Source organism: Acanthopagrus latus, chromosome 2, assembly GCF_904848185.1.
Source record: "Acanthopagrus latus isolate v.2019 chromosome 2, fAcaLat1.1, whole genome shotgun sequence".
NCBI lineage: Eukaryota > Metazoa > Chordata > Actinopteri > Spariformes > Sparidae > Acanthopagrus > Acanthopagrus latus.
This window is the reverse complement of record NC_051040.1, coordinates 23371827-23396786: the sequence shown is the minus strand read 5'-3', so window position 1 is coordinate 23396786 and position 24960 is coordinate 23371827. Positions and strand designations below refer to the sequence as shown.

Sequence of the window (24960 nt, the reverse complement as noted above, 5' to 3'; positions counted from 1 at the left end):
GTTTCTTTGGGTGTCGTAATTAGCATCCTGTATTACCGATACATGGATCATATATGGATGGTGTTCATCTGTCAGGAGCTTGGGTATCATAAACATGATAATAATATGCACTAATTATTGTATTACAGCACCATATCTGTGGTTGGTCTGTTGGTGCTAAACAGGTGCAAGTGCATTAACTTTATCAGGGGTGCAATTTACAAATTAAAGCATTGAAATTGTTTAACAAGAGACAGGGACAAGTAGAGAGAGAGAGCTGAACACAGTTTAGACTCTCACAGTCTGAAGATAGTGTGAAGATGTCACAGACCTTTTGTGGCCACCATTAAGCGCGTAGTCGCACACAAACAAAAGAATTCAATTAAGTTAAAAGCTTTCAGCTACATTTGGCCTTGGCAGGAGATATAAAAAATATAGTGTCTAGACTGGCACAGGCATTTGTAAAGATATCTATCAAAGCTACAGGAGACAAGCAATAATAAGAAGAATAGCTAAAATAACAGCATTTAGGTAGCGCTTTTCAAAACGATAAGTGCACGGACAGTGCCAAGCTATGTGGTGTCTGCAGAAGTAATTTTTTGTGCCCAACCCACAACTGTCAAACAGCCTCTTGACAGGAAGTGGCCACATGCCTGACATGTAATGTGGACCAGCATATGTGTGGAAAAAAGACAGATGAGTGTATTTGTATTAAATGATACACAGAGATATACATAGATACAGGGTGAAAGATTCCCTTGATTGATCAAACAACGGATCTCAGAAAAAAAATAAAATAACCTCAGTGCTCCAATTAGGAGTGTGAACACACACGTAGTACGCTAGCTTACACACACACGCACACACACGCACACACACACACACACACACCAGCTCTGGTCCATTGCCCTTTTCACTGCTTTTCCAAAGGTCACTCCTGTTGATTCTGAAAGCTGAAGTGGTTTAGAGGGAGAATAAAAGGAATACTGATGACACTTCAGAGTAGTAATGAAACCATCACCATTAAGACAAGTGTTATTCAAATGAATTTAAATAAGTCCATTAACACTCAATCCATTACCAGTGGATACACTTGCCTTTTACAATGAATGATTTAGAATTTACTGCCTTGAACTTTCATGATGGGGTTCTCAGACTGAATTATTCATGCAAGTCCTGGCAACAGTGAATGTGTAGATATTGCCCCCTAGTGGATAATTCAAGAACTGCAGTTCCTCATGATTCAAATACACACGGTAAACTGCACATTACTAATCTACATGGCGGAAAGTGCTGAGCCAGACAAAATGATCTTGGCCATGCATAAATCAGCCTGATACCAATAAAGCAATGCCATGCTCTCTCTCTCTCTCTCTCTCTCTCTCTCTCTCTCTCTCTCTCTCTCTCACACACACACACACACACACACACACACCCCTAAATGCAACTTAAAACAAACCAAATAATTAGGTGTTCTTGGTCAATGAGCAGTATGTGTCATCATGATTGTGATGATCGTGCATCTGGTCTGTATCTATAACTTTGCTTGAAGATAGTTCACTTTTGCTATATCACACAATTGGTCATGGGAATAGAAACCCCAAGCACATGAAGAAACTAGCTCACTTGCATATTCATATTGTTATTCTGTGCGGCTCCCCTCTTTATGGTTGTCTTAGCAGCCTGCAGCAGTGCTGAAAGGCTCGATGAATGAGTTTCATAGAAAGCTTGCTGAGCGAAGCCTGAAATGTGTTATTCATATTACAGCAGCAGCTCCCTCTGAAGTCTATACCCACTCTGCATAAGACATTTCATCCATAATCTTTACCTACATGTAGCTAAAATACAGTAGCAATGTTTCCGTTTCTTAAGGGTGATGTTCTACTTTGTGACATCTTGTTTTCTCTCCTCTTGCACTTGTCATTTATTATTGATTCGCTTGCCAGGAGCATGCCACCACAGGTTTAACAAAATAAGAGTGTGACATAAGTGTCTGACATTGAGGACGGGTGGTTGGAAAACAGGAAGGGAAGGATGAATGTGGGGGAGTGAGTTGTCATTTTACGTCAGTCTGGGATGGATGTACTGGAGGCTGGGGAGACTCACTTGCTTGTTTTCGACCAAGGTATTCAGGCGCTGACTCAGAGGCACGTCCTGCTCTGGTTGCATTTTGAGAGTTGAAGAACTGGTTCCAGAGTGGCACCAACACTCTGCTGGTCTAGCGACTGAATGATGTGGCTCTGAGGTGGTGCTCATTCTCCCCGGAAAAGCTAACCAATTCATAAATGTTTGCAGGTTGCACCAATTTTGAAACCAACACTATACCTAGCCCAGAAACAGCACTTGGTTTGCTTCTGTCCAAACGGGGTAAGTCTATACGTGGCAGCTGTGGATGTGGGGTAGAGCCAGCATCTTCTTATCAGAAGGTTGCTGGTTTGATTCCCCTGGTCTGCATGTCAAAGCGTCCTTGGGCAAGATACTGAACCCCAAACTGCTCCAGATGTGCACCTTGCATGGCAGCTATCATTGTAGGAATTACTATTATTATGACAGAAATGTAAGCTAAATGCCCTAAAATGTAAAATATAAGTGTGGGAAATGTCTCTGGAGTCAAAGAGGCCAGTTAAAGGCCCCCTCACACTTCCTGCAAAAGGAGAGATGTAAGAGGTATGCACCGGGTCAAGTAAGAGGGAGTAAAAGAAGGGAAGGGAAGGCAAGGGCGATGGATGAGCGGAAGGGAACAGGAGGTAAACAGGGCAGGATGGGTCGAACAGGTAGAAGTGCTTGACAAGTGTAATGTTTCTTCCACCTGAAAACATGAAATGGTCAGGAAATTTGCATTAGACCAAGATAAACACATGACACACAAACAAACAAGCAGGATGCCCACTAGAATGTATTAACAATATTTATTCACTACAAGTTCCAGTGTTATTTTTCCTATTTCATTTCAACCCAACAGTAAGAACAAGTTGTAATTTTTTTATACATATTTACAGGTTGGTTTTACTATTGGCAATATATCACATGTTGTTATTGATCTATGTACACAACTCATGTACCACCTTGTGTCCCACATGCCAACCTATGGCCAGAATATAAGATGAGATGATGACTTAACCTGGGTTAAAACCTTCAGTGGTTTAATACCGATTGTGCTCTCTGCTCTCCGATGTTCCTGCAAACGGAGGGCAGAGTTAGAGCAAGATAATCTCAGTTTAGCTTCTCCAGCCTGAATTTTTATTTTTTTTTTATTTTTTCTTTTTTTTTTTGTCTCTGGGAAGAATAGAGAGAGCTCTTAGTGGAAGGAGTTCTTCTTTGAAGCTGTCAGCCAGTGCTCAGGGCAGGGACACTGGGACGAGTGCTGAGTGAAACTTACACACACACAAGAATTTACTCTGGAAACACTGTCAGACAAAAAGGATATGAGGTGATGGCTGACCTTTGATCAATTCACCTTTCTTTCAGCATTATTGTATTTATAAACCTGTGTGTGTGTGTGTGTGTGTGTGTGTGTGTGTGTGTGTGTGTGTGTGTGTGTGTTGCATGTGTGTTGTGTGTGCGTGTCTGTGTGTGTGTTGCTCTGCCAAAAAGAAAGAGAAAAAAAAAGATAAATTGGATAAATGTGTCTGTAACAGGGTCAAATATAATATGAACAAACAGGTTTCAATTGTTCTGGTACATACTGTGGCTGAACAGTATCATGTAATAGAGGGGTTAAGATGCAGATTTAAACTAAAAGCCATTTCCACCATGATTTCCAGGGAAAAAAATGAGCAAATCTGTTTGTGAGACTCTACAAATGGGTGAATTAAAGAACTGGTGTGTAGGATTTAGTACAGTAACATCTAGTGGCGGGGTTTGAGATTGCAACCAACTCAACCCCCCTCGTCTCACCCTCATCTATAATGGTCGTTACGCGTGAAAGACATGAAAGGCCCTCTCTGAGGACAGTGTTTGGTTTGTCTATTCTGCTTCTGTCTATTCCCTAACCCAACATGGAGGACCCGCTCCCTCTGTAGATATAAAAGATTCCTTTTTTCAGGTGATTATACACTAATGAAAACATAATGATGAATATTAAGTTACATTTTTGCCACTAAGTCCTACACACTGGCCCTTTAAGGGATGACATCAATAACACAAGTACATGACCTTGGCTTGTATTTATTGCTCACATTATCCAAATGTTATTTGGGGGATTAAAAAGCAATGTTAATTTATGTTTTCAATTTAAAATGATAAGATAATACTCCAGACTACCTGCCAACCGTCCTAGTAGTAGTTTTTTTTTTTTTATTTTCTAATTAAATTAAGTGTGTGTGAATGCTTTTAACACCTACTAAGAAAAGGCATGAAGACATAAATCTGAGTCTCACACATTAAAACAAGTGTTTCTTAAGTCAGCAGAGTCATCTGGACCAAACCGGCCTTAATCACGGGATTGTGTTTGTTAGAGTCGGAGCACTTTCTGTATTGTTAAGATTTCCTAGTTAAAACAGCACGCTGAATTATGGCTCATCAATCCCACGCAAAGAGAAAATTGCTTTGAAGAATAAAACTCACTTTGCAATACTGCATGTAACACACAAATAATTGCTGTATCAAATATTGCATCATAGCTACAAGATATTATTAGCATTGTGCACTGAGGGTAATGCACAATAAGAGAATGAGGATTGCTAAATTATGGAACAGTTCTGTGACAGGCTGTTTTCTTCCACTGGTGAGATTTGGTTAAACTATAAACACAGTAGGTCAGAAACACAGTGATACTTTCTACCATATACAGCATAGGTGTCTATTATCTATAGCAATGTTAAACCACACTGTATGTAACTCAGACCTTTTGTGATGAAATGGCAAAAACTCAATAAAAAAAAAAAAAAAAATGAAAGCATAAAAAAAACCCGTCCCTCCAGTGAAACCAACACCACCGCCTATCGAACCCAGCTTGTCGTCTGATGTAACAAAAAAATATAAGAACAGTTTTAAAATTAAGACACGAGTTGTAAAATATGTTTGAGTCAGACATGTAATGTATTTTTCTTTGATTCACAATCTAGCCTACTGTTAGTAGTTACAATATGTACAGTAGAAAACAGTAGGTGTTAGCCTTTGTCAAGGGAAAAAAAAAATCACCTTTAAATATATATTTGTCTCTTTATAAAGCATTTATGAAATACGACATCCTCTCATCTTTTCTCAAAGCAGCACTGATGTGACACGAACCAGATTGGGACAACAGCAGGGATGAACACAGCGAAGACGATACCCAACTGCAGGTTCAAGTTTCAGTAGCGGGGCGGGGGGGGACTATGTCTGTTGTGGAAAGTGTTGTGCGTTTTTTGTTTTTCTCTGAAAATCCATCACTTGTGCTATCTTCAAACATCAGCGGTAATTTGTGTGTGCAGCAGAGTTTTGATTTATGTGCTATGGGTAAAGCATATCATTAGTTATTCGAGTTATCGTTCATAGTAAGACAGCAGTTTTGATATAAAATAGCTCTGAAAGGTGCAAAAACGTAATTAAAAGGTTTGCATTCAGTGATGTAAAGTATGTTATGTGATGTATTGCACCCAATAAAACCCCTCTCTCCAAGCTTCTAAGGCCTTTTCACCCAACACCATTCCATTCGTATGCTTTAATCCTTTAGATTACTCTCAACAGACGTTTAAACATTCACTTTTTCAAAGCATAATCCTCATCATCACCATCATCAAAGTCAAAATTACAACTGAAATTATTGGAAATAACATGGACTTAATCATTTGTTATCCTAAACCAAGGGGCACATGCATTTATGTGGAATTCCAAGCTCGCTCCTATCTGACCATGCAGTATGGACACACTGAGATGAAAATGCCTTGTGTTGCTTTGAGTCCAAAAAAGACAAAACACAATCGTCACAATGATCCAGCCCTGAAAAAACACCTGGGAGTCGAGGTTCTGCGGGAAGTTTCACTCCAGCATTGTGAAAATCACCCAAATGGTTGGAAAAAAAGTTCCCACCACGCCCGCCTGGGAAATCCATCCAATAAGGGGATGATCAGCTTCTGTGTAGTGCTTGTCCATTCCTGTCCATCAAGGAATTGGCATCAAATGAACTCTGCACTGTGAAATCCCAGTTTGTTTTGAGATAAAGAGGTCGAGACATACAGAAAGACACAGTTGTAAAGGGCAGCGGGCTGCTTCAGCCCATATTCCTTCTGTTTTTCATCAGTGGATTTCAGACATCACACCCAAAACACTCATTTAGTCTCAAAGTCTCTCCAAAATTCAGACCAGCGAGCCTGCTCTGCTCTGGGCGGGCACCATGACGGGCACGGCCCCCATGCGCTCCAGCGTGGCCTGGCTCACCGCGTAGGAGTGTGTGTGCTGGCCGTGTGTGGACGTCACCACCGGTTTGAGGCTCACAGAGCCGTTGCTGCGCACCATGGCGGGAGGGGACGGGGCAGAGTTTGTGGTGACCACCAGAGTCTTGGGTGGCGGGAGCGTGTGGCTGCCGTTGGCGAACGATGTCGTCGTCGTCGTCGCCGTCGTGGGCTGCGTGTGGCGGGACAGTGGGGCTGTGCCCGGCGCTGTGACCACCGCACTGTGGCCATGTCCCGTGTTCTGGGCCTGTCCGTGTCCGTGTGCGCCATGGGCCGCGGTGGAGAAGGTCTGGCGCGTGTCGCCATTGTAGCGCGTGTAGGAGTTGGTGTCATAGTTGGGTTTGGGGTTGTGCCAGTAGCGGCTGTTGTAGGTGTTGGTGGACGTCAGCGTGTCGTTCTCTGAAGATGAGGCGTCCGCATGGAAAGCCTTCACCGACGATGACCTCTTGGGAGGAAGGTCGTCCTCTCTGTTGAGAAGATACGAGTTGATGTGGTGAAGATGTCAGTCATATTAGCAATTAAGGCAAGTCAGATAGACGGTCTTGAAATATTTAGCACTAATCCTCTGTGACACATTAAAAATGTAAAGCTCTGCTCTAACGCCGACATGCTGCAAAAATCTACATCCAGTGCATCTTTTTCAAATCAGATGTTAAATGAAATCTTTCCGACCCTGTCAAATATGCAAGTGGGTGGTCACAGTAACTGGAAAACCTGTACCCAAAACTGCAATGTTACAAAAAACTAAACAAATCAGGTGACTTTGTATATTTATTTAATCATTAAAAAATAAAACCTCTTCTAAAACTCAACAATACCAGTTGGCTACAGGCATGTATTAAGAACATATATCATTTTTAGATTTCTGTAAATACACAGAGAGTGCTCGAAAATTAAGATGAAAACACTCCATTAAAGTTGCACTTCATTCAGTCCATGCTTATCTATATGGTGTTTTGTATGAAGTGTAATTCTGGGTAATTCACTTGCCCGAGATAAAATATATTCATTGTAATATTTGCTTTAAGTGGGTAAAAGCAGAGCCGTAGGGATGGAAGCAGAATTAGGTTTTGTAGCAGAGCCCAAAATGAGGCAGATGTTATCCTGATCAGCCAAAGCCACGGCTATCTGAACAATGATTCATCTTCCAAAATGATTTGTGGAGTGATTTAGGGCAGCAGCCCGTTTAAACAACTGACAGAGCGTCACAGACTGTTTGAAAGGCAAATTAGCCTGTGGTGATGGAGTAAAAAAAAATTACTGCTACTGCCACAGCTAGGGGATAAAATTAGGCTAAATTCTCCAAACTTTAAATCCAATTTACTTGCGGGGTTTTTGAGCAGAATCTATGTGATTATAGGGCTAACACACTTCTCACTCCACAACAGGAAACACAAAGACGGTGCTATCCTATCACCTTTTAGTAAGCAATCCCTGATTATCTGATTACCAGAGACAATACATCCATTACATCCATGAAAACAATGTTGTATGTCTCTGCCGAGACTACAGGAGCTTTTGGTTTGCAATAACGCCCCCCGAAGAAGGACGGCCACAAATGGAAGCCAAACCTGATCTCGTTGGGAATCTCCTCCTCGTCGTACTTGTTCTTGTTCTTCCAGTAGAAGAGTGTGACCACCACTAACAGGCAACAGATGATGACAGCCAGGATTCCTGTCGCAATGGTCCCTGCTATCAGACCCACACTCTGAGGCTGGGCTGCAGGGCGGAAAGACAAGAGGTCACAAAATGTCACAAATGTTGTTAAAGAGACAACGTGTCCGGTCCAAGACACACCCAGAATCAGCCCCATTTGAGGACACAGCTGGATGTTGAGAAAACTAAATAACCGAAACATTGATTACAGTTAGTAATTCAACCTGACTTGGGCAGAAATGATTCATGTTACAATAAGTCATGATTGTTGTAAACATTTGGGATGATGCAAGTAATAACTCAACAACATATCGAACTTAGGTCTAGCAGTTTTCAACCTCATTGGAGGCTAAAAACACAAGAAAAATGCCAACAGCTGTCCATAGAGCTAGTGTTTGGTTTGTCCATTCTGGGCTACTGTAGAAACATGGGGGTGCGACATGGCGAACATAGACTAGGACCTGCTTCCTCTGTAGAAATAAAAGGCTCATTCTAAGCTTAGGTTCAGGTGATTATGCACTAATGAAAACATCATTTTCAATATCATATGCAGCTCTTCCTTTAGTTAGAAAGTGCTGTACTGCTCCTGTCTAGCCGGTCGGCACCTTGTACGGCGGCCTCTGCACACTATGATGCATGTGTGTGTGAATGTGACAAGTGTTGTAATGTGCTGGTAAGACAAGGAAAGCACTATATAAATGCAAGTCTGTTTAACACTTATCATGTGTTCAGTATCTGCGCCTAAGTCCCACACACTAAACCTTTAAAGAATGAGCTCCAGGTGCTCTGAACTGTGTGGCGGGTGACAGCTTTCAGAGTGACTGCCAAAACATACACTTTGGTCTAAGAGGAGCACATTCGACTCGCCGACTCTGACAGATCCGAGCTTTTAAACCTGTTGAACAACAGATACAAGATATTTCAAGTCTCTCCAAAGGAACCCCAAGTAAAACGGAAACAGGAATAGATCAGAATGGGTTTGAGTAACGCCTCCTCTTTCTGAGTATTTACATCTCCAGACTCAGCACTCTGCTGTCTGTCAGCATGTATATCTGAGTGTCAGACTGCCACACACTGTCAAATGAAAAAAAAAAAAGAGAGAGAGAGAGACTCAAAACCATGTTACAGTCCTTCCTGTCAAACTGTCAGACCCTGTGTGACCTAAACAAACCCTCTGTCTGTTTCTGAGTGGGGAGTGCTGCTATCTTCAGAATGTTCTGGTCTTGTTCTTTGTTTGCTGGATGCTCTGTTTATCCGTCTCAGTGACACGTGTCACTCAAGCAGAAGACTTTCTAACTTTATTCCCACCCATCAGTGTTTGAGTCAGACGAAGAGGCGGCTTTTCCGATCCAAAAATGTAACCTTGAGCAAACACAGCCACGCGCGCTCGGCTGGTCTGTATCCAACAATAACAGCGTCGCATGGATCCAGCAGTAGAGAAGCGGTGTGTACTTACGTGCTACAACCTGCAGGTTGAGCAGGCAGGTGCTCTTGCCAATTGCATTGCTGGAGGTACACTGGTAGAGTCCTGAGGTGCTGGTGCTGATGTTTCTCAGAGTTACAGTGCCCTGCATCTGGTCTGAAGGACACACACACACACAGCCACGTGGTAATTAATGGAAAGACTAAAATGCATTTACATGGATGCACACAGCACAATGTGGAAGCACACAAACACATGACAAAAATGTAAAGCAAAGTATAAAGTTAAACTGAACAACTCATTCATAATTTGAGCAAAACCTGAAATTTGTCTCATTCTTTATACTCATCTTGTGCAAAAAATGGCAAAACATTCAACTGGACAACTTCCTGCCAGCAGAGGGCGCTATATAGCCTTTTTAATACAAGACCTGCAAGCTAAGCATCCTGTACAGCAAAAAACTAAAGCTGCAGGTTCCTTTCTTTCACAAATGATGAATGGGTTGAGCTTAGAACCACAGAGCTGTACACTACTGGATTCGTTTAAAAGGAAGCGAGCCCCGATTTCCACCTGTTCTCTCGACAATGTTGTGACCGATGTTACAGTACATCTGACTGTGTCAGTTAAGACGGATACAGCCGGATCCAGGTACTCATTTCAGTTTGAATCAAATGTGAACGGCAGAAGAAGAAAACTAAACAAAACTCAAAACAGAACACTTCGAAAACGTTAAGTATGCCAAACGAGGTGGGCTCTCTGACTACCATCAAGACGTGGGGATCAGTTTAATGATACCATGTTAATAGATTGGTCTTGATATTTTTTAAATTTGAATTTGACCAGCACATCAGGAGCAGTTTTGGGGCTCAGTATCTTGCCCGAGGACAGGGGAATTGAACCCCTTAAATAGGTTTAAGTAAAATAACTCAATGATCCATCTCTCTAATGGCTGATCTTTAATATATACATGATTTACAAGACCAGGGTTAAGAGGAAATCATGTCAACACCACACAATAAGTGAAATGTAGCGATAAAGAACTGAAGTTGGACCATTTTTGTGTAAGAGCGACGTCAGGCGAAATACAATTAGGCCTCTCTGAAGTGCTGTTTGATGTTAACATATCAAAAGGCTGATTGCCAGACATTCCTATTAGCGTCTCACAAATGCAGAGAACTCAAGTGCGTTCAACCTCCTTTGTTGTTGAATTTGCAATTATGATTCAGGTCCTTCAAAATATGCTCGTGTCTGTCTTTACGTTACTTGCCCCTATGGCTGTGTGAGTTTTATTAATGTAGGAATCTGCTATCTGCAAGGCATTCTGTATTGGCCTTTCACCGACCAGTAGTGTACAGACAAAGATGAAGATTTTTTTGGCTGTGCAGCCAACACAGCTGGGAGAGGAAGGAGAGTCCACAGCGTTCTCCGGTGCTGAAAACCAAACTCCAATACACCCACTCCTGTCATTCTAAGGGGAGCTGGATGTGAGTTAGGTCGCTGCTCGGTTGAACCCGAAGCAAGCACGTGTTTGGAATTGGCGGGGAAATATGTCAGGTTTGGTATTCAGCATAAGAGAAAGAGGAAAATCATTTAAAAATCTCACTCCTGACACTCATTCACAAATTCACATGGTTTGAGTCACTCCCATCCATCCATCCATCCATCATCACCCCTCAGCAGGATCAGTGGGGGTCGGGTCGGGTTTGGGTGGGGGTGGGGCCTTCAGGTGGGCAGTAGTTCGGGCCTGGCACATGACAGGTGGCTGAGATGGTGGGATTGTTGCTGAGTCTGAGCTGCGCTATGTGTGTGAGATTTACCAGCGAAGGTGGGGCAAAAAGGAACTCCGATGGCCAGCTTGTTTGTAATACCTTGCATGGCGTTGTGCGGCAGCTTGGGCAGCGCGTCCAGCTTCTCCCAGGAGTAGGACGGTGTGGGAATACCTTCCTCTGAGCTGCAGAACAGCATGATGTCACTGCCTACATCCAGCGTGCCCTGGATTCGACATGCTGGCACCGAGGGGGGCACTGGCAGATGGAGAGAGTGGGCGGTGTCGTGTTAACCGCTTTACGAAGCAAATCGACTGTTTTCTTAATTGCAGGGGAAAGTTTCATATCCAGAGACAGACAAGGAATCTCGTCAACACAAGCCTGATTACATGCTGCCTCAGCGGAACGTAAACCTAAAAAGAATCTTCCTGCTTTTGCTCAGCTGAGATTTTCAATGCAGGATGTTTACTTTGTACACCACTGATGATGACTGTGTTTAAAGTGTCATTGTTTACCATTCTTTAAGCAAATAAGCTTCATTTTCTTCCTCTGACCTCAATTCAGCACTACGCAGTTTTGTAGACAAAAAGCAAACTTGGAATTGTATTGTTTACAACATCAATGAGGGAATAATACAAACTCAGAAATGTGAAATCTGAATAAACAAGCTGTTCTCAAAGGTAAAGCAGGTCCCCACAGTGTGGGGCCAAAAAGGTGGCAGGGTCCGCCAAATATAAACAAAGTAAAACAGTATGAAACCGCGTTGTCCTTTCAGGTCAATTTCACTATTCAGTTTGTTTTTCTTTTTGGTATCTTTCTCTTCTGTTTCAAATCTTCCCCAAAACTATGGGACTGACCAAACTCAGTCAGATCCAAATGTTGTTGCAGTACATTTAGCTTTAACTGTCCTTCGGATTATTCAAAACAATTAAATATCTTGCTAGTTACCCAACACGGTGAGCCCGATGACGCCGATGTTGCGCCCCCCTCTGTCTGGGAGGTTGTTGACCAGGCACTGGTAGGTCCCAGTGTCGGACAGCTGGGTGTTGTTGATGAAGATGGAGGCACTTGTACTTGGCATGGTGGCCACGAAGCCCACACGACCATTGAGGTGGTTGGCGAGGCTGAACACCTGGCCGCCCTGGTAAATGATCACCTGGATCGGGACATCAGAAGGTAGCGGATGTAGAAAAAAGGAGAAAGAGTTCAAGGGGGAATGAAATGGTTACAATAGAAATGAGTAAGCGGGGGAGGTGGAGGGCAGAAAGAGACATTGGTGGCAAAGAGGTCAAAGAAGAAAATGTAGGGGGGGAAGAAAAGAGAAATAGATGAGAATCAGCAACTCGGAGATGTATAATTCTACGAAAAAAAAAAGCTGAATCCGCTCCTGTTTTCCAAGGAAACGCAGCAGATGGTGACCAAGTTTTTATAGTCCTGAGAACTGGAGGCATTTTGTCATTCTGAGGGTCTTTTGTCTGAATGTGGTTCTTAGACGTATCCTCTAGAGGCCTGTTACAAATACCTCTCACTAGAGGGAGACCTAGTTCTACTGCAAGGCTGAAAAATAGCTCGACAGTGGAGCCACAAAGTAAAGAACTGAGCCGACTTTTATGTCCTTGGAAACAAACAAACGGACAGACGGACCAAAAAAAAACCCTTTTATTTGTGAGTGGTCTTTTCTAGCTCAGTGGGTAGATGCCAGGATAAGGAGCACATACCGAAAGTACGCTCTTATTGGTACCATAAGCCTCTTCGGATAAAAGCATCCACTAAATGGCATGCATAATTGACAACATTTCAACTTAGAAACATACAAACTGCAATCTGATGAATCCGACAGAGAGTCTCCCGCACAAGGAATCAGATCCAGCGAGAAATTAAATCAGGACCTCACTCGTTTCATCAGTGACCTCTGAGAACCAGCGCGCTCGCACAGATGAATTTCTGCGAACTGAGGTAAGCTTGTCTCCAGTTTGTATTAAAGAGCAGTGAAGGATCAATTTGTTCAAAAGCTTCCCTCAGGCCCCAGACTTGGGCTGAACAGCTCGTTTGTGAGGCCGGGCCACATGCAAAACAGCCTCTCACCCCTCAGCTGGGCCCACACAAAAGATGAAGAGGACACACGCACACACGGACGTGTGCACGCAAGTCTGGCGCTCGCACACACACCTCACACACTGACATGCACGTACACACAAAGCACGGAGGGGAATCAGAGGGGCTATTCACTTTGGTGAAAAGGGCCCTCATTGAACTGTTCAAAGACCCAGGCAGGGAAACAACCAGCACCAGTGTGTGTGTGTGTGTGTGAGTGTGTGTGTGTGTGTGTGTGTGTGTGTGTGCGTGTCTGTGTGTGTGTGTGTGTGTGTGTGTGTGAGAGAGAGAGAGACAGCGTGATAGTGCTGATGAAAGTGTGTATGTGACTGTCTTCTCCACCGCTGCTTAACGGTTGTAAATTGCGCGGCTGCAATTTCCTGAGTGCAGTACGCTCGCTTTGTCCTCTTATGTGCAGATGAATAGGCAGCTCCTCAGCTGTGATGAGAGCCTGCAACTGCATCTTCTCCCTGTGTCAGTGTGTGTGTGTGTGTGTGTGTGTGTGTATGATTCAGTGTGATCGGTGTATCCTCACTTACTCACAAGGAGTGTGTGGTTGTTCGGCCACAGACTGTTCTTCTCAGTCTAGTAACTGTGTTGTCTCACCGAGGTTCTGTCCGTCCACTCGTTCCCTGCCCTCCCTCCCCATGTCCTGTCCGTGCCTACCTCTCGTTTTCCCTCCCGAACAGACTGCACCAACATGACCCGACTCTACACTCCTGATGACCTGAACAATATAATCTGCATGCTCGGTGAAAGTGATCCAATCAATCGGCTTCGCACGCAGCATGCACTTCTCCTGTGTGTTTGCGTTTGTGTGTGTGTGTGTGTGTGTGCATGAGGGAACAGAGGATTAAAACAGGCCCTGAACCGTGCTGCATCTTACACCTGTCACTACTTTTGTATTTTTGGGTTCCTTTATGTTTTCGTGTTCTGAAAATGAAAATAAAAAAAAACAAAAAACAAAGACAGTGATGAAAATCAGCACCGTAATGTTTGTAAAGATAGAAAGATACAATACATGTGTGCTCCACATGTATTTTCTCCATATGTAACATTTTCTCGACTTGTGTCTTCGTCCACTGTGTAGATCCGTCCGTGTCTGCTTCTGTGTGTGTATATAAATCACCTGATCCTCTCGCGTGACCTGGTTGGCTTTGTAGCTGTGCGCAGCGAGAAAAGAGGTCATGGCCGGCACTCAGATGGCGGACGGCCCTAAGAACTCTAGCTGGACTAGCTGGACGTCCCACTGCTGGCCCAGCGGTAAACCTCTTCTTTATCCTTACACTCCTAAAACCTTCCACGCACACACACTTACAGTACAAGCATTTGCTCACGCCCCTAACCATGTCCTATTCTCTTGCTCCACAATCCACCCCGTATGACACGACTGGATTCACACAGTAAACCTTCTGATATTGTCCGTCGCCGCACCAGTCCCATGACATTAGCCTACTTCTGATTGACCCAAAGGGCCCTGTTGGCCCCAGACGCGAGGGACACTGCCATCGCCTCAATAAAGCCTGATAAATCTCTAAACCCCCACAGCCTCCCCTCAAATTACAGACAGTAAGCTGCCTCTGTTATCTCTTTCTGTCCTCTGAGAAACATTCTGAACAATATGGGCTATTTCACTAGTATATCTCTCCAAACGGCTGGTTTTGCACGATTTAGCACATGATCTACATTATGCGTCTACACTTTTGGCCCGATCCCAAAGCACCACGTGTCCTTATCGCATGCAAACGACATCTGAAGATAATTTACATGCCTTTACAAACAGCAAGTATCATAAAGTTGCGTTTAAAAAATCCTAAAGTGAAAGGTGATAAATCGATCACGCTGATGGATGAACTTACTTGAGCAATTTTCAAGTTTTTATAGCACGACTTCCTTCGCTAGATCGAGTCAGCTGTAGCAAGAGATTATATTAGCGAGCGAGTTTAAGGTGCGCACTGCAAAAGAGTAAGTGATCTTGATTTGGTAGTGATCAGGGTGTGTTAGTGATCCACGTCCTTTAACTTCAGTAAGTCTAAGGTTGTAAAAAAAAAGTAGCTGAAAGTCATACTTGAGCAGAAATATAGATACTGTGTGGAAACATGACTTTGTTCAAAATGAAAGTCACTTATACAAATAGCGCTTGAGTGAAAAGTCTTTAAGTATCTGATAATATATGTATTAAAAGAAAATAGTAAAATTAAGAACAAAATGAACTTAAGTGATAAAAGTACTAGTAAAAGTAAATGATGCATATATTAACATGTATGCATATATACTGTATGTTATGGGACGATCTATTCTTGGCTAGTTAGTTGATTTGAACATATACTCATTTGGCTCTGAAACCGCAAGGTATCTGAAAAGTCTAAAATCTAACATTAACAAATAAATGTTGTGAGTAAAATGTACAATATTTGCCTCTAAAATGTAGCGGACTGGGAATGTGGAGCAGCAGTGCCTCAAAATTGTAGTTTGAGGTAATGAGTAAATGTACTTAGTTGCATTTCATCACTAAGTCACATTGTCTAAACAATCCATACCCTGAAGAGTTCTTACAATTTAAACTCTTCTTCTGAGAGGGACTGTGCTGCCGCTGACACTGCATACTGAAGTCCCTGGAGAGAGGGGAGCAAATAAAGAAAGAATTTCCTCTGTGCTAATCATTAAAATGTATCACATTACTGTATATGAGAGAAGCTGAGTATATGAATCACAGCGTGGCCTCTCCCCAGCCTCTCCACATGGAGGAGTTACAGCCTCAGTCAAACAACGCGCTGCATTTGAAATGGCCTCTTGTTCATTTTTCTTTCATTTGTCCAGCGAACATTGTTTCGGCAGGTCTAGGAGGGAGCCCACGCCATGACAAAAAAGGTAATATCTGCGGGTGTGCGAATGCGGCGTCTGTTCGATTGGTCCTCTGGCAGATTGCTGGGCTCAAATAAGGACTGGAATCTGATCATCTAAAATACTATGACAGATGTTCTCAATTACAGATTAACTTCATTTCTGCACCACAGATTCTCTGTGACCTCAATTTCGCCGGAGTCTCATTTCACTGAAAATGCACAATTTTTACTCTCTGAGTTGTAAAAAATCAGCACGGCTCCCTCCAGGAATTTATGAAAAACATATGTAGTTGGTTCTGCAGACTGAAAATCGTTCAGAAAAGATGCAGTGACGCTGCAAAAAAAAAGTTTTCATCAGTTCCAGTGTGACAAAACTTCCTCTACTTCTCTCCCCTCAGCTAGAGCGAGTCAGGAGACAATATGTGTCAAAATTGGATCTTAAAGGATTTCAGGCAACTTTGATAATAGTCAACTGCACAGCACGCTACATAGAAGGGACGTCTCCAAAGTGCTGTATTTAAATGTTTGATACATCAACTGTTTTAATGATAGCGACCACAAAATCAGTTCCCGGAATAGCTTCACAGGTGGTGCGAGAGAGAATTTTTTTCTTTTTTTTTTTTATTAGAGCATAAACAAAACGAATATCCGGCAAACAGTTTAGAGAGGATAAACAACAGCTCGTAAACATAAAACCATTGTCTCGTTGTGTGAGTGTGTGTGCGCACACGCGTGTGTGTGTGTGTGTGTGTGTTTATCTGGATTATCACACTGCGACTGTAGCGGCCTAGAGGACAGGTTGGGGCATTTGATCACAGCAGCAGAATGATGGACAGATTACATATGCAAAAAAACAACACATGAACATGCGCACACACCCAGTAACACAGGTACACCCCACTGAGCTACATGCCTACACGCTGTAATCCGGAGATCAGCTCAGGCAGGTAATCTGAGAAAACAAACAGGACTACGATCCACAGTAAGCCTGAAGTTTAGACAGAGAATCCACACTGAGCTTGACGGTCTTCTCTTTGAACATTGCAAAGACAATACAAATATATTTTATGCTAATGTGATACATTGCAGTTACAACAGTGGCTGATTTATTATATAAAAAGAGCTATGTGGAATTCATAATATAAATAAAGCTACTAATAGATGTTTCTGGTGTCAGTATCCCAGTCTTCACTACACCTGCACAAGTGAATAAATATGCATTATTCTATTTCTGTTTATTAATGGATTTCGTGTAATCAGGATGAAATCAATGCATTTTTAGAACCAGCCTAGATTACGTTGTCAAAATTAACTTCTTTTCGATTAGGTTTTGTAAATACAGAAATGTAACAATCAGGATAACAAGTTGATATGCCGGTCTGACACACAGCGTTACATAGACATGTGCTCGAGCCTGTTAGTTTAAACATTACATTACAGTACCTTACAACAAAAAGTTGCACAGAATAAAATGCATCCCACATGTCTTAGAATACACCGAGTACACCTGTAGTTTATGTGCAATATTTTTACAGTTTGATTCTGAAGTAAACACCCAAGTGTTTAGACTATTTTGATTGTAATTTTTTTTTTTTTTTGTTTTTAAATTTTGTTACTAATTTAAAAATTGCCATGTCATTTATATTCAGTGACTGACTGCTGTACTAAGCTCATGAGCTAGCTGTGTGTGACGGGTGTCTGGCGCTGTGCATGTAGCCTACAGTAGGTTTTATTTCTTAGAGCTTTTATTTCCGAGAACCGCAAAAACAACATTATAAAAAAAAACGCTGAAAGACTCATGAGAGCTGAGAGGAACCGCAGAATCCTGCGACCCCTTCCACACTGCAAATCACTCTGCCCATTGTGGAAATATTGTATAAAATATTTAATTAAAAAAAAAAAAAAAAAAAAAAAAAAAAGAATTATCATCTGTCATTTGTATTAACTTGTTCAGAGCTCAATCATCCATACAGGCTCTATGTTGACCAGGTTGACACACTTTCTCATATATTCTCCTCATTAAGCAATACAGCCTATAATGTGAGGTCAACCATGTCGGCTCTGGCCTGTAAACCACAGGGCGACGTCTATAAAAAAAAAAAAAAAAAGCTGAGCAAAACATGCGGCAGGTTTATTGACGACCAACAGCCGAATTTGCTACGTGCAGAGAAACCGGAGTGCGTAACGTGCCGTCGTCCTCTGACAGTGCTACACAAGTTGCGATGTCTCCTGTTATTCGAACACGGTATTCAAATTTGAGCAGTGAGGGAACTGAGTGGTCCGAGTGCACTCGCTAGAGTGCTAACACAGGTCGTGAGAGTTCTGTTCAGTAATTCTTAATGGCTTTTAGCGTCAGCTGTAATCATTTATGACATTTTCTTCTCCTCTAAAATGACCTTGTGCATGTGCTGTCACCCCACACCGCACTTTATTTCATCACTCACTTTGCAGACAGCTTGCCAAATTCACAGCACAGAGCTGTGGCTCACGCGCTGTTTGTTCCTTCCTGTGTTCAGCCACATCGGTCATGTGTGCGCGTCACTGTGCCTGAGCCCAGTGTTCCACATACCACATCTATGTGGACCTTACTGTGTGTGTGTCATATGTGATTAAAACACAGTGAGAAGGCAATAGCATGAGAACACAATGCCTTTTACGTGTATGGGCTCCCATCATCGCTCACCTGGCATCTAAATGTGCATTCATTTGCGAGTAAGTGCCTGTACGCGCTTTGTGTTCACTGTTCTCTATGGGTATCTGTGAGCTTAGACAACAGCGAAAGCGCTAAACCACAGGTGTCCACATGGGAGCATTACTCTGTAATGGGTGCATTTGCGGATGTATGTAAATATGCATGTTATATTTGACACTACTGTGGTGCACTCTGCATCCATGTTTGTGTGAGGCCAGTAAATACATATAAGCCGTGAGTGTATGCATGTGGATCCGCGCTGCATTTGGACCAGCAGTCTGTCTAATGCCAGTTTGTGTGTGTGTGTGTGTGTGTGTGTGTGTGTGTGTGTGTGTGTGTGGTGAGAACAGCTGCGATATAGAGCCTGTCGTGGGCGTGAGGTAATTAGTGCAGAAGATGATTGTATTATTTGGACGGCCGACCAGCGCCGGGGTTCAAAGTGAAGGGAGGCAGGTGAGCTTGTACGGCCTGCAGCTGCATGTTAAACAACTCAAATGGAATCACAGAAGTCCCGCAAGGGGGGAGGAAGAGTGAGAGAGGGAGGGAGGGAGGGAAGGTGAGAAGATATTAAAAAACAAAACAGAAAGAAAACAAGAGGAGCATGCCAGGGAGGGATGGCAGCGAGAAAGCCAGCGAGACAAAATTAACAGCAGTGAGAAGCAGCTAAAGTCTGAATCATGCAGTGCTTTTGTGTGGAGATTAGACTGTCGCCAACGCTCCCAAACAAATTCACAACAGGAAGTTGAGCTTCAGGGTGCTCTTCGCTGTACAGCTGATACACTGTTGCAAAAGGTAGGTATGAGCCACATGGCAATTTTTGTCCTGCAAGTTGAAAAGTCTAGAGATTCATCTAGTCTATGGACACACCTTAAAGAGACAGTGCAATCCAAAATCAAAAATACCTGTTTTTACTCTTACCTGTAGTTCTGTGTATACATATAGATTGTTTTGGTGTTTGTTTGGTTCTTGAGATATCGGCCAAAGAGATGTCTGCCTTCTCTCTAACGAAATGGAACTAGATTGCAAATGCATTTAAAACTAGAGTGTCACTCAGTAGCACCTCCTCCGAGGCCCAGTAGTTTTCTTGAATTCTATCACTGACCAGTCACATAACTAGACACAAAAAAAAAAAAAAATCAGTCAAGATCCATGCACCATTCCCTTAAAACATAACAAGAATGCTGGGAAAGGCTCCATCTTACAGTGCTAAAAAAAGTGAGACAACAATTACTGGTTTTCGCCAAAAGTTAATGTGGTTCGAGACCCATCCTCCATCAATAGTTTTTTTATGTAATCCTGCTGAGAAACTAACAAGTGGACTCAGTTGAAAACACCGTCTCCCTCCAGAAATCATGACATGGCTAATCCACAGACCTCGCTGTGAACAGTTGCATGTTGGAACTGCCAGATTTTACCCGCCAAACCTTTTACTTCATAGTAAGAAGAATGCTTCTACTCATTGACAAGAGGCCTGCTCACTAGGTTGACTAAGACAGGACAGGAAACAGGGTAAGAGAGGGGCAGTGACATGCAGCAAAGGGACCCAGGCCGGGAGTCGAACCCAGGTCCGCTGCAGAGCCTCGGCACATGGGATGCACGCGCTACTGGAGCTAAGCGGCACCCCAGCCTCGAGCCTTGTTAAGATGCACGCTTCCTTCTGCCCGGTGACAGGGCTGGTTTGTGTAATTCAGTAGGAGGGTAGTTCCTACATGAGCCGAGTGCCATCTAGTTCCACTGTATTCGAGAGAAGGCAGACATCTCTTCAGCCAAAATCTCCAAAGCTCACATCAAAACACGGATAAAACATTTGTAAATTTTGATTTTGGGTTGAACTGTCCCTTTAGGCTTACTACTACATCTTTACAACTTAGACTTAATAGTCTTCTGATATATAATATCTATATATTGTTCTCTATCTATAATCTAACTAATACTCAGAAGGGTGCGTTCAGATGCACCGGAAAGAGAAGTTTCGTGTCATTGTTTATTTTTGCACAAGCGGCTACAACACATGTGGCATACGTGTGCAGATATACTGTATATAGCACGTTGGCTTGGGTTTTTGTCTTTAGTAATAATCACCATGAGCGAGAGCCATTGCTATCAAGTTACTGCTCTTGATGTCCCTCAAGCCCCAATAACTTCTAAAATGTGTTCTCATCTTAATTTTCCTGATCCCAATCTGCGTCTGACCTCCTGTGCTTTTGCGCAGCCTCTGGAATTCTCTTTTCGCTGGATCTGAGCACACCTTAGTACAGATCAAGTCTTGTGTACCTGTTTTGACTGTGAGGTTGGTGTTGGGAAGCAGCAAGGACATCCATACAGTAATGGTGCATTAGAACATGAGTTTCAATGCATCTCAGTCGTACAGTATACACCTCTGTAAGCGTTCAGCCCTTTAAACTCTGAAATAGCAATGGTCGGCCAGAGCCTACATTGATATTTGTGCTTATTGTGATGTCATTAAAAATCTTTAAATGCTTCATGTCCCTTAAATCTGTGCAAACTAAACTCAAAGTTCATGTCAGACGGTGAAACCAAAATAATGACGAAAGTAATTAAATGATGCCATAGTTCTTAAAAAAATAAATAAATATGATAAAATGTTTTTTCATCAGATTTTACAAAATAAAAACACAAAACATTTTAATCCCAACGAGTTTCAAATGCAGAAACACGAAGAAACATTAATACTCCATAACTTATTTGAGCTTATTTCAAATTTTAGGTTTGGGTTATGCAGAGGATACATACATCTGATGCATTAGGATAGTTTAATCTACAACAATGAACATTTTTTGTTGCTTATTGTGATGTTAATTCTTGGAGTATTCCAAATGCACAGCATGCTCACAACAACAAAACACACTAATTCACTAACACAGATTCTTTCAGTATTTCTGACTGGCGCCACAGCATGTTGTCACATCATCTATCACCTCTCATAATGTACCATCATGACGTCATCATGAGACGCATTAGCTTTCTGCTGCCCAAAGGATTCAATGCTCCTGCTAGATCGATTTAAACAGGGCAGTAAGATCTCCTGCAGCCAGTTTTGGGCCGGCTTGTAGGGCTGAACATTGTGCTGCAGCTCTGCCTGTTAAGCGTCTCCTGCTGATTAACGCTTACATAAATCACAATTATTACAGAAGGTCTCCCGTAACACAAACTAAATTGGGCTGCAGAACCCTGTCTGCTGGTTTCAAGTCTTAATATTTGTCCACACTCCTTCGATGCTGCACTGCTTCTTTGTTAAAGAAGCCAAAGAGACGCTCTGTCCCTAAAGCGATGGACCCCGTACCTGTTCTGGCTGGTTGGCATTGGACAGCGGTATCACCATCCAGATGATGTTGAGGTTGTTGAGGGCAGCGCTGGTGGTGAAGGAGCAGGGCAGGACGGCTGCTTGGCCACGGGCCACCTGGATGCTGCTCTGGGACACCGTCACATCCAGTGCCCGCACACACACTGCAGGAGGAAGGAGGCAGGTGATCAGCGTCTTGACACACAATTGATAACACACATACAAGATGTGGAGATGTCAAACAAGAGAAAAGAGCGAGTGGAGGAGACATCTGAATGATGTCTTCCCAACTCCCAACAGAGCCTCGTTCCAATTGTCAGATAACTCTTTGGACATCAAACGCACCGTCCTCCTGCAAAGATCGTCCATAACAGCATCAGACTTGCCTTTAGTGAGTTACAGATAAAGACAGACGCACGGAGAGAAGGGAGGCGGGGGCCGCAAACCTCTGCCATGTGCACGTACAGCAAATGTATTTCAAAAAGGATGGGGAAAAAAAGTCCTGTTTCATCTCCCTGCCTCCTTTTCATCTTTACAGCAAAGCAAACATGATTTCCGAACCGAGCTCCTGTTTGGAAATGCTCTCAGCAGCCAAACAAACACCCAGACCACACTGTGAGGGATCACATGAAATATGTAGTAGTTAAATGGGGAAACACGATAGGCTGTCTCTTGAGTTATTCATTTCCTAAAACAACTTGCCTCTTGCTTCTTTCGCGGGAACACGGCCTGTATCAATACGTGCTGAATGAACATGACGAGAGAGGGGACGGCGATGGTTATTTCAGATACTATTCCGCTGCTTCCTGTGCACATGCAGCACACCGAGCAACCGCCGCCGCTTGTTGTCTTGTGCAACGAAAGGTCTATCTTCTTAAACTAAGGAAATGAGGAGCCGCTTTCCTCATCTGGGCTCAGCTGTCAGCCCTAACAGACCCACAGAGACAAATATGTACATGCAGCATCCTATTTCTAGACCGGCTAAAGACATTACGGCCTAAATTAAGTTAGATCTCCCCCACAAGCATGTATCCATGTCCAAAAACCCCAATGGGAAGTAATCTTATCTAAACATGGTGAGGAGGATGATGGCACTGATATGATTACAGATAATTGATCATGTCCTGTGAATCGTCCTTGTTAGCGATAATGTAAGATGATGATCTTGCGATAAGCTGATGGTAGGAACCACCAGCATGTCTTGTGTGTTTGTGTGTGTGTGTGTGTGTGTGTGTGTGTGTGTGTGTGTGTGTGGTACGTCGGAGTCAGAAGCGCGAGTGGCGACCACCTCAAACTACAAAACATCATCATCTCCACCGAATCCTGGTTTTGAATGTCGCCGTCTTCTTCTAGCCGACAGACTGACTGTGGCTCGCTCTCTTTCTGTCCGAAAAACCTGCCGACTTCCTACGCTTTCCCTCTACTGGCAGACAGCGCACGCCCCGCAGGCTCACTGCTGGCACAGGGGAGATAGGCAAGGCTCGGGCTGCTCTGCTCGGTTACGGTTTGTGAGGCACACACGACCGTGAAAAGGCTCCCCATAGATTATGCAAGCAATTTCACTTCAAGCCATTATATTCTGCTGGAATGTCAATATGGCTCATTTACAGAAGTGTCATCCCTCACTGTAACTCAATTTCTCAAACAGAGCCGGAACGTAAAGCAGCAGGAGAGTCTACCCGGGCGTGTACGTCACAGCGCAGCTAACGAGCTCCCATTACCCCCCCGTGACATTTACAATCTCAGGCCGTCGTCACAAATATCATCAATAACAAACGCTAAGCTCGCTGCTCTGATCTGATCTGCTTCTATCCTTTGTGTGCACAGTGTTCACTGGATCTGGAAGTCCATATCAAAGGTTGACGACCTTAACAGGATGCACGATGGTACTGGCAGCGTGGGATCAGTTTGAGAGATTATTTGCATGGCCACATGGAAGAAAAGTGGAACAAAAGGAAGGAATTGAGGAATTAAGAAAGAAAGAAAGAAAGAAAGAAAGAAAGAAAGAAAGAAAGAAAGAAAGAAAGAAAGAAAGACATCCTAGAGGAATGAAGATAGAAGGAGCATCTTATCGTCCTTAAGCCTCCTGCAAGGCAGCAGTCTCTCAAGCCCACAACAGCTGGAGGGCTCATTTCAAAACACTGGATTAGGGAACCTCTGTGCACAGAGCCTGTAAGCTCCCACGACCCAAGACGAAACACACACATACACACACATACTCACACTGGCTAACACTTGCACACATACAACGTGCACACGCCCTCCACATGACCACCCACTTCCAATGCGCTCATATTCAAACCCATCAGCGCATGTCGTTGTCGGTGACATGTGCATGGTATGGCGGCCCGTTAGGGACAGATCTGAGACACAGAGATGGGAATGGCTCGGCGGCTCACAAACTAAACATTGCTCGGCATTGCCTCATTATTGCACACACTTCTGCCAAAGCTCTACGCCAGCTCTGCTCCTGGAGCATGTCTGGTGGATGGCCGCTCTTCCAGAGTGAATACTGTACAGAGTGAGCGAGTCGTTGTCTTATATGACCACGTGGATTAAGAAAAAATGTATAAGCTACTGTATATTATGCAGTGTGTGATTGTGCATCAAAAAAAAAAAAAAAAAAAGCTTGCAAATGACTTGTAAAACGCTTTCGCACACAGGCCGGTTCAGTAGCTGTTACTTTGCTCTCACCCTGTTTATGTCTTTTTTAACATTTGTCTTTGCTATTCTCGCCGTGGGGTCCGAGTGCAGCATACAGCCCTGCTTTCTTTTTCATGTCTCCTGGCTAAATGTAAAGGTGTAATGCAAATGAGCTGACCATTT

General features: G+C 43.2%; 1 protein-coding gene across 1 annotated transcript in view; it reads right to left on the bottom strand.

Moving 5' to 3' along the window:
• Window positions 1–4277: 4277 nt before the first annotated feature.
• Window positions 4278–24960, bottom strand: part of igsf11 (immunoglobulin superfamily member 11) — a 104328-nt gene continuing 83645 nt past the window's right edge. Inside the window, exons 3-8 of the mRNA XM_037117620.1 lie at window positions 22135–22298; window positions 12147–12354; window positions 11301–11456; window positions 9466–9588; window positions 7925–8072; window positions 4278–6820 (exon numbers count right to left, since the gene is read on the bottom strand). Coding sequence (XP_036973515.1) covers window positions 6259–6820; window positions 7925–8072; window positions 9466–9588; window positions 11301–11456; window positions 12147–12354; window positions 22135–22298 — 1361 coding nt within the window. The 3' untranslated portion in view covers window positions 4278–6258. The remainder of the gene's footprint in view (window positions 6821–7924; window positions 8073–9465; window positions 9589–11300; window positions 11457–12146; window positions 12355–22134; window positions 22299–24960) is intronic.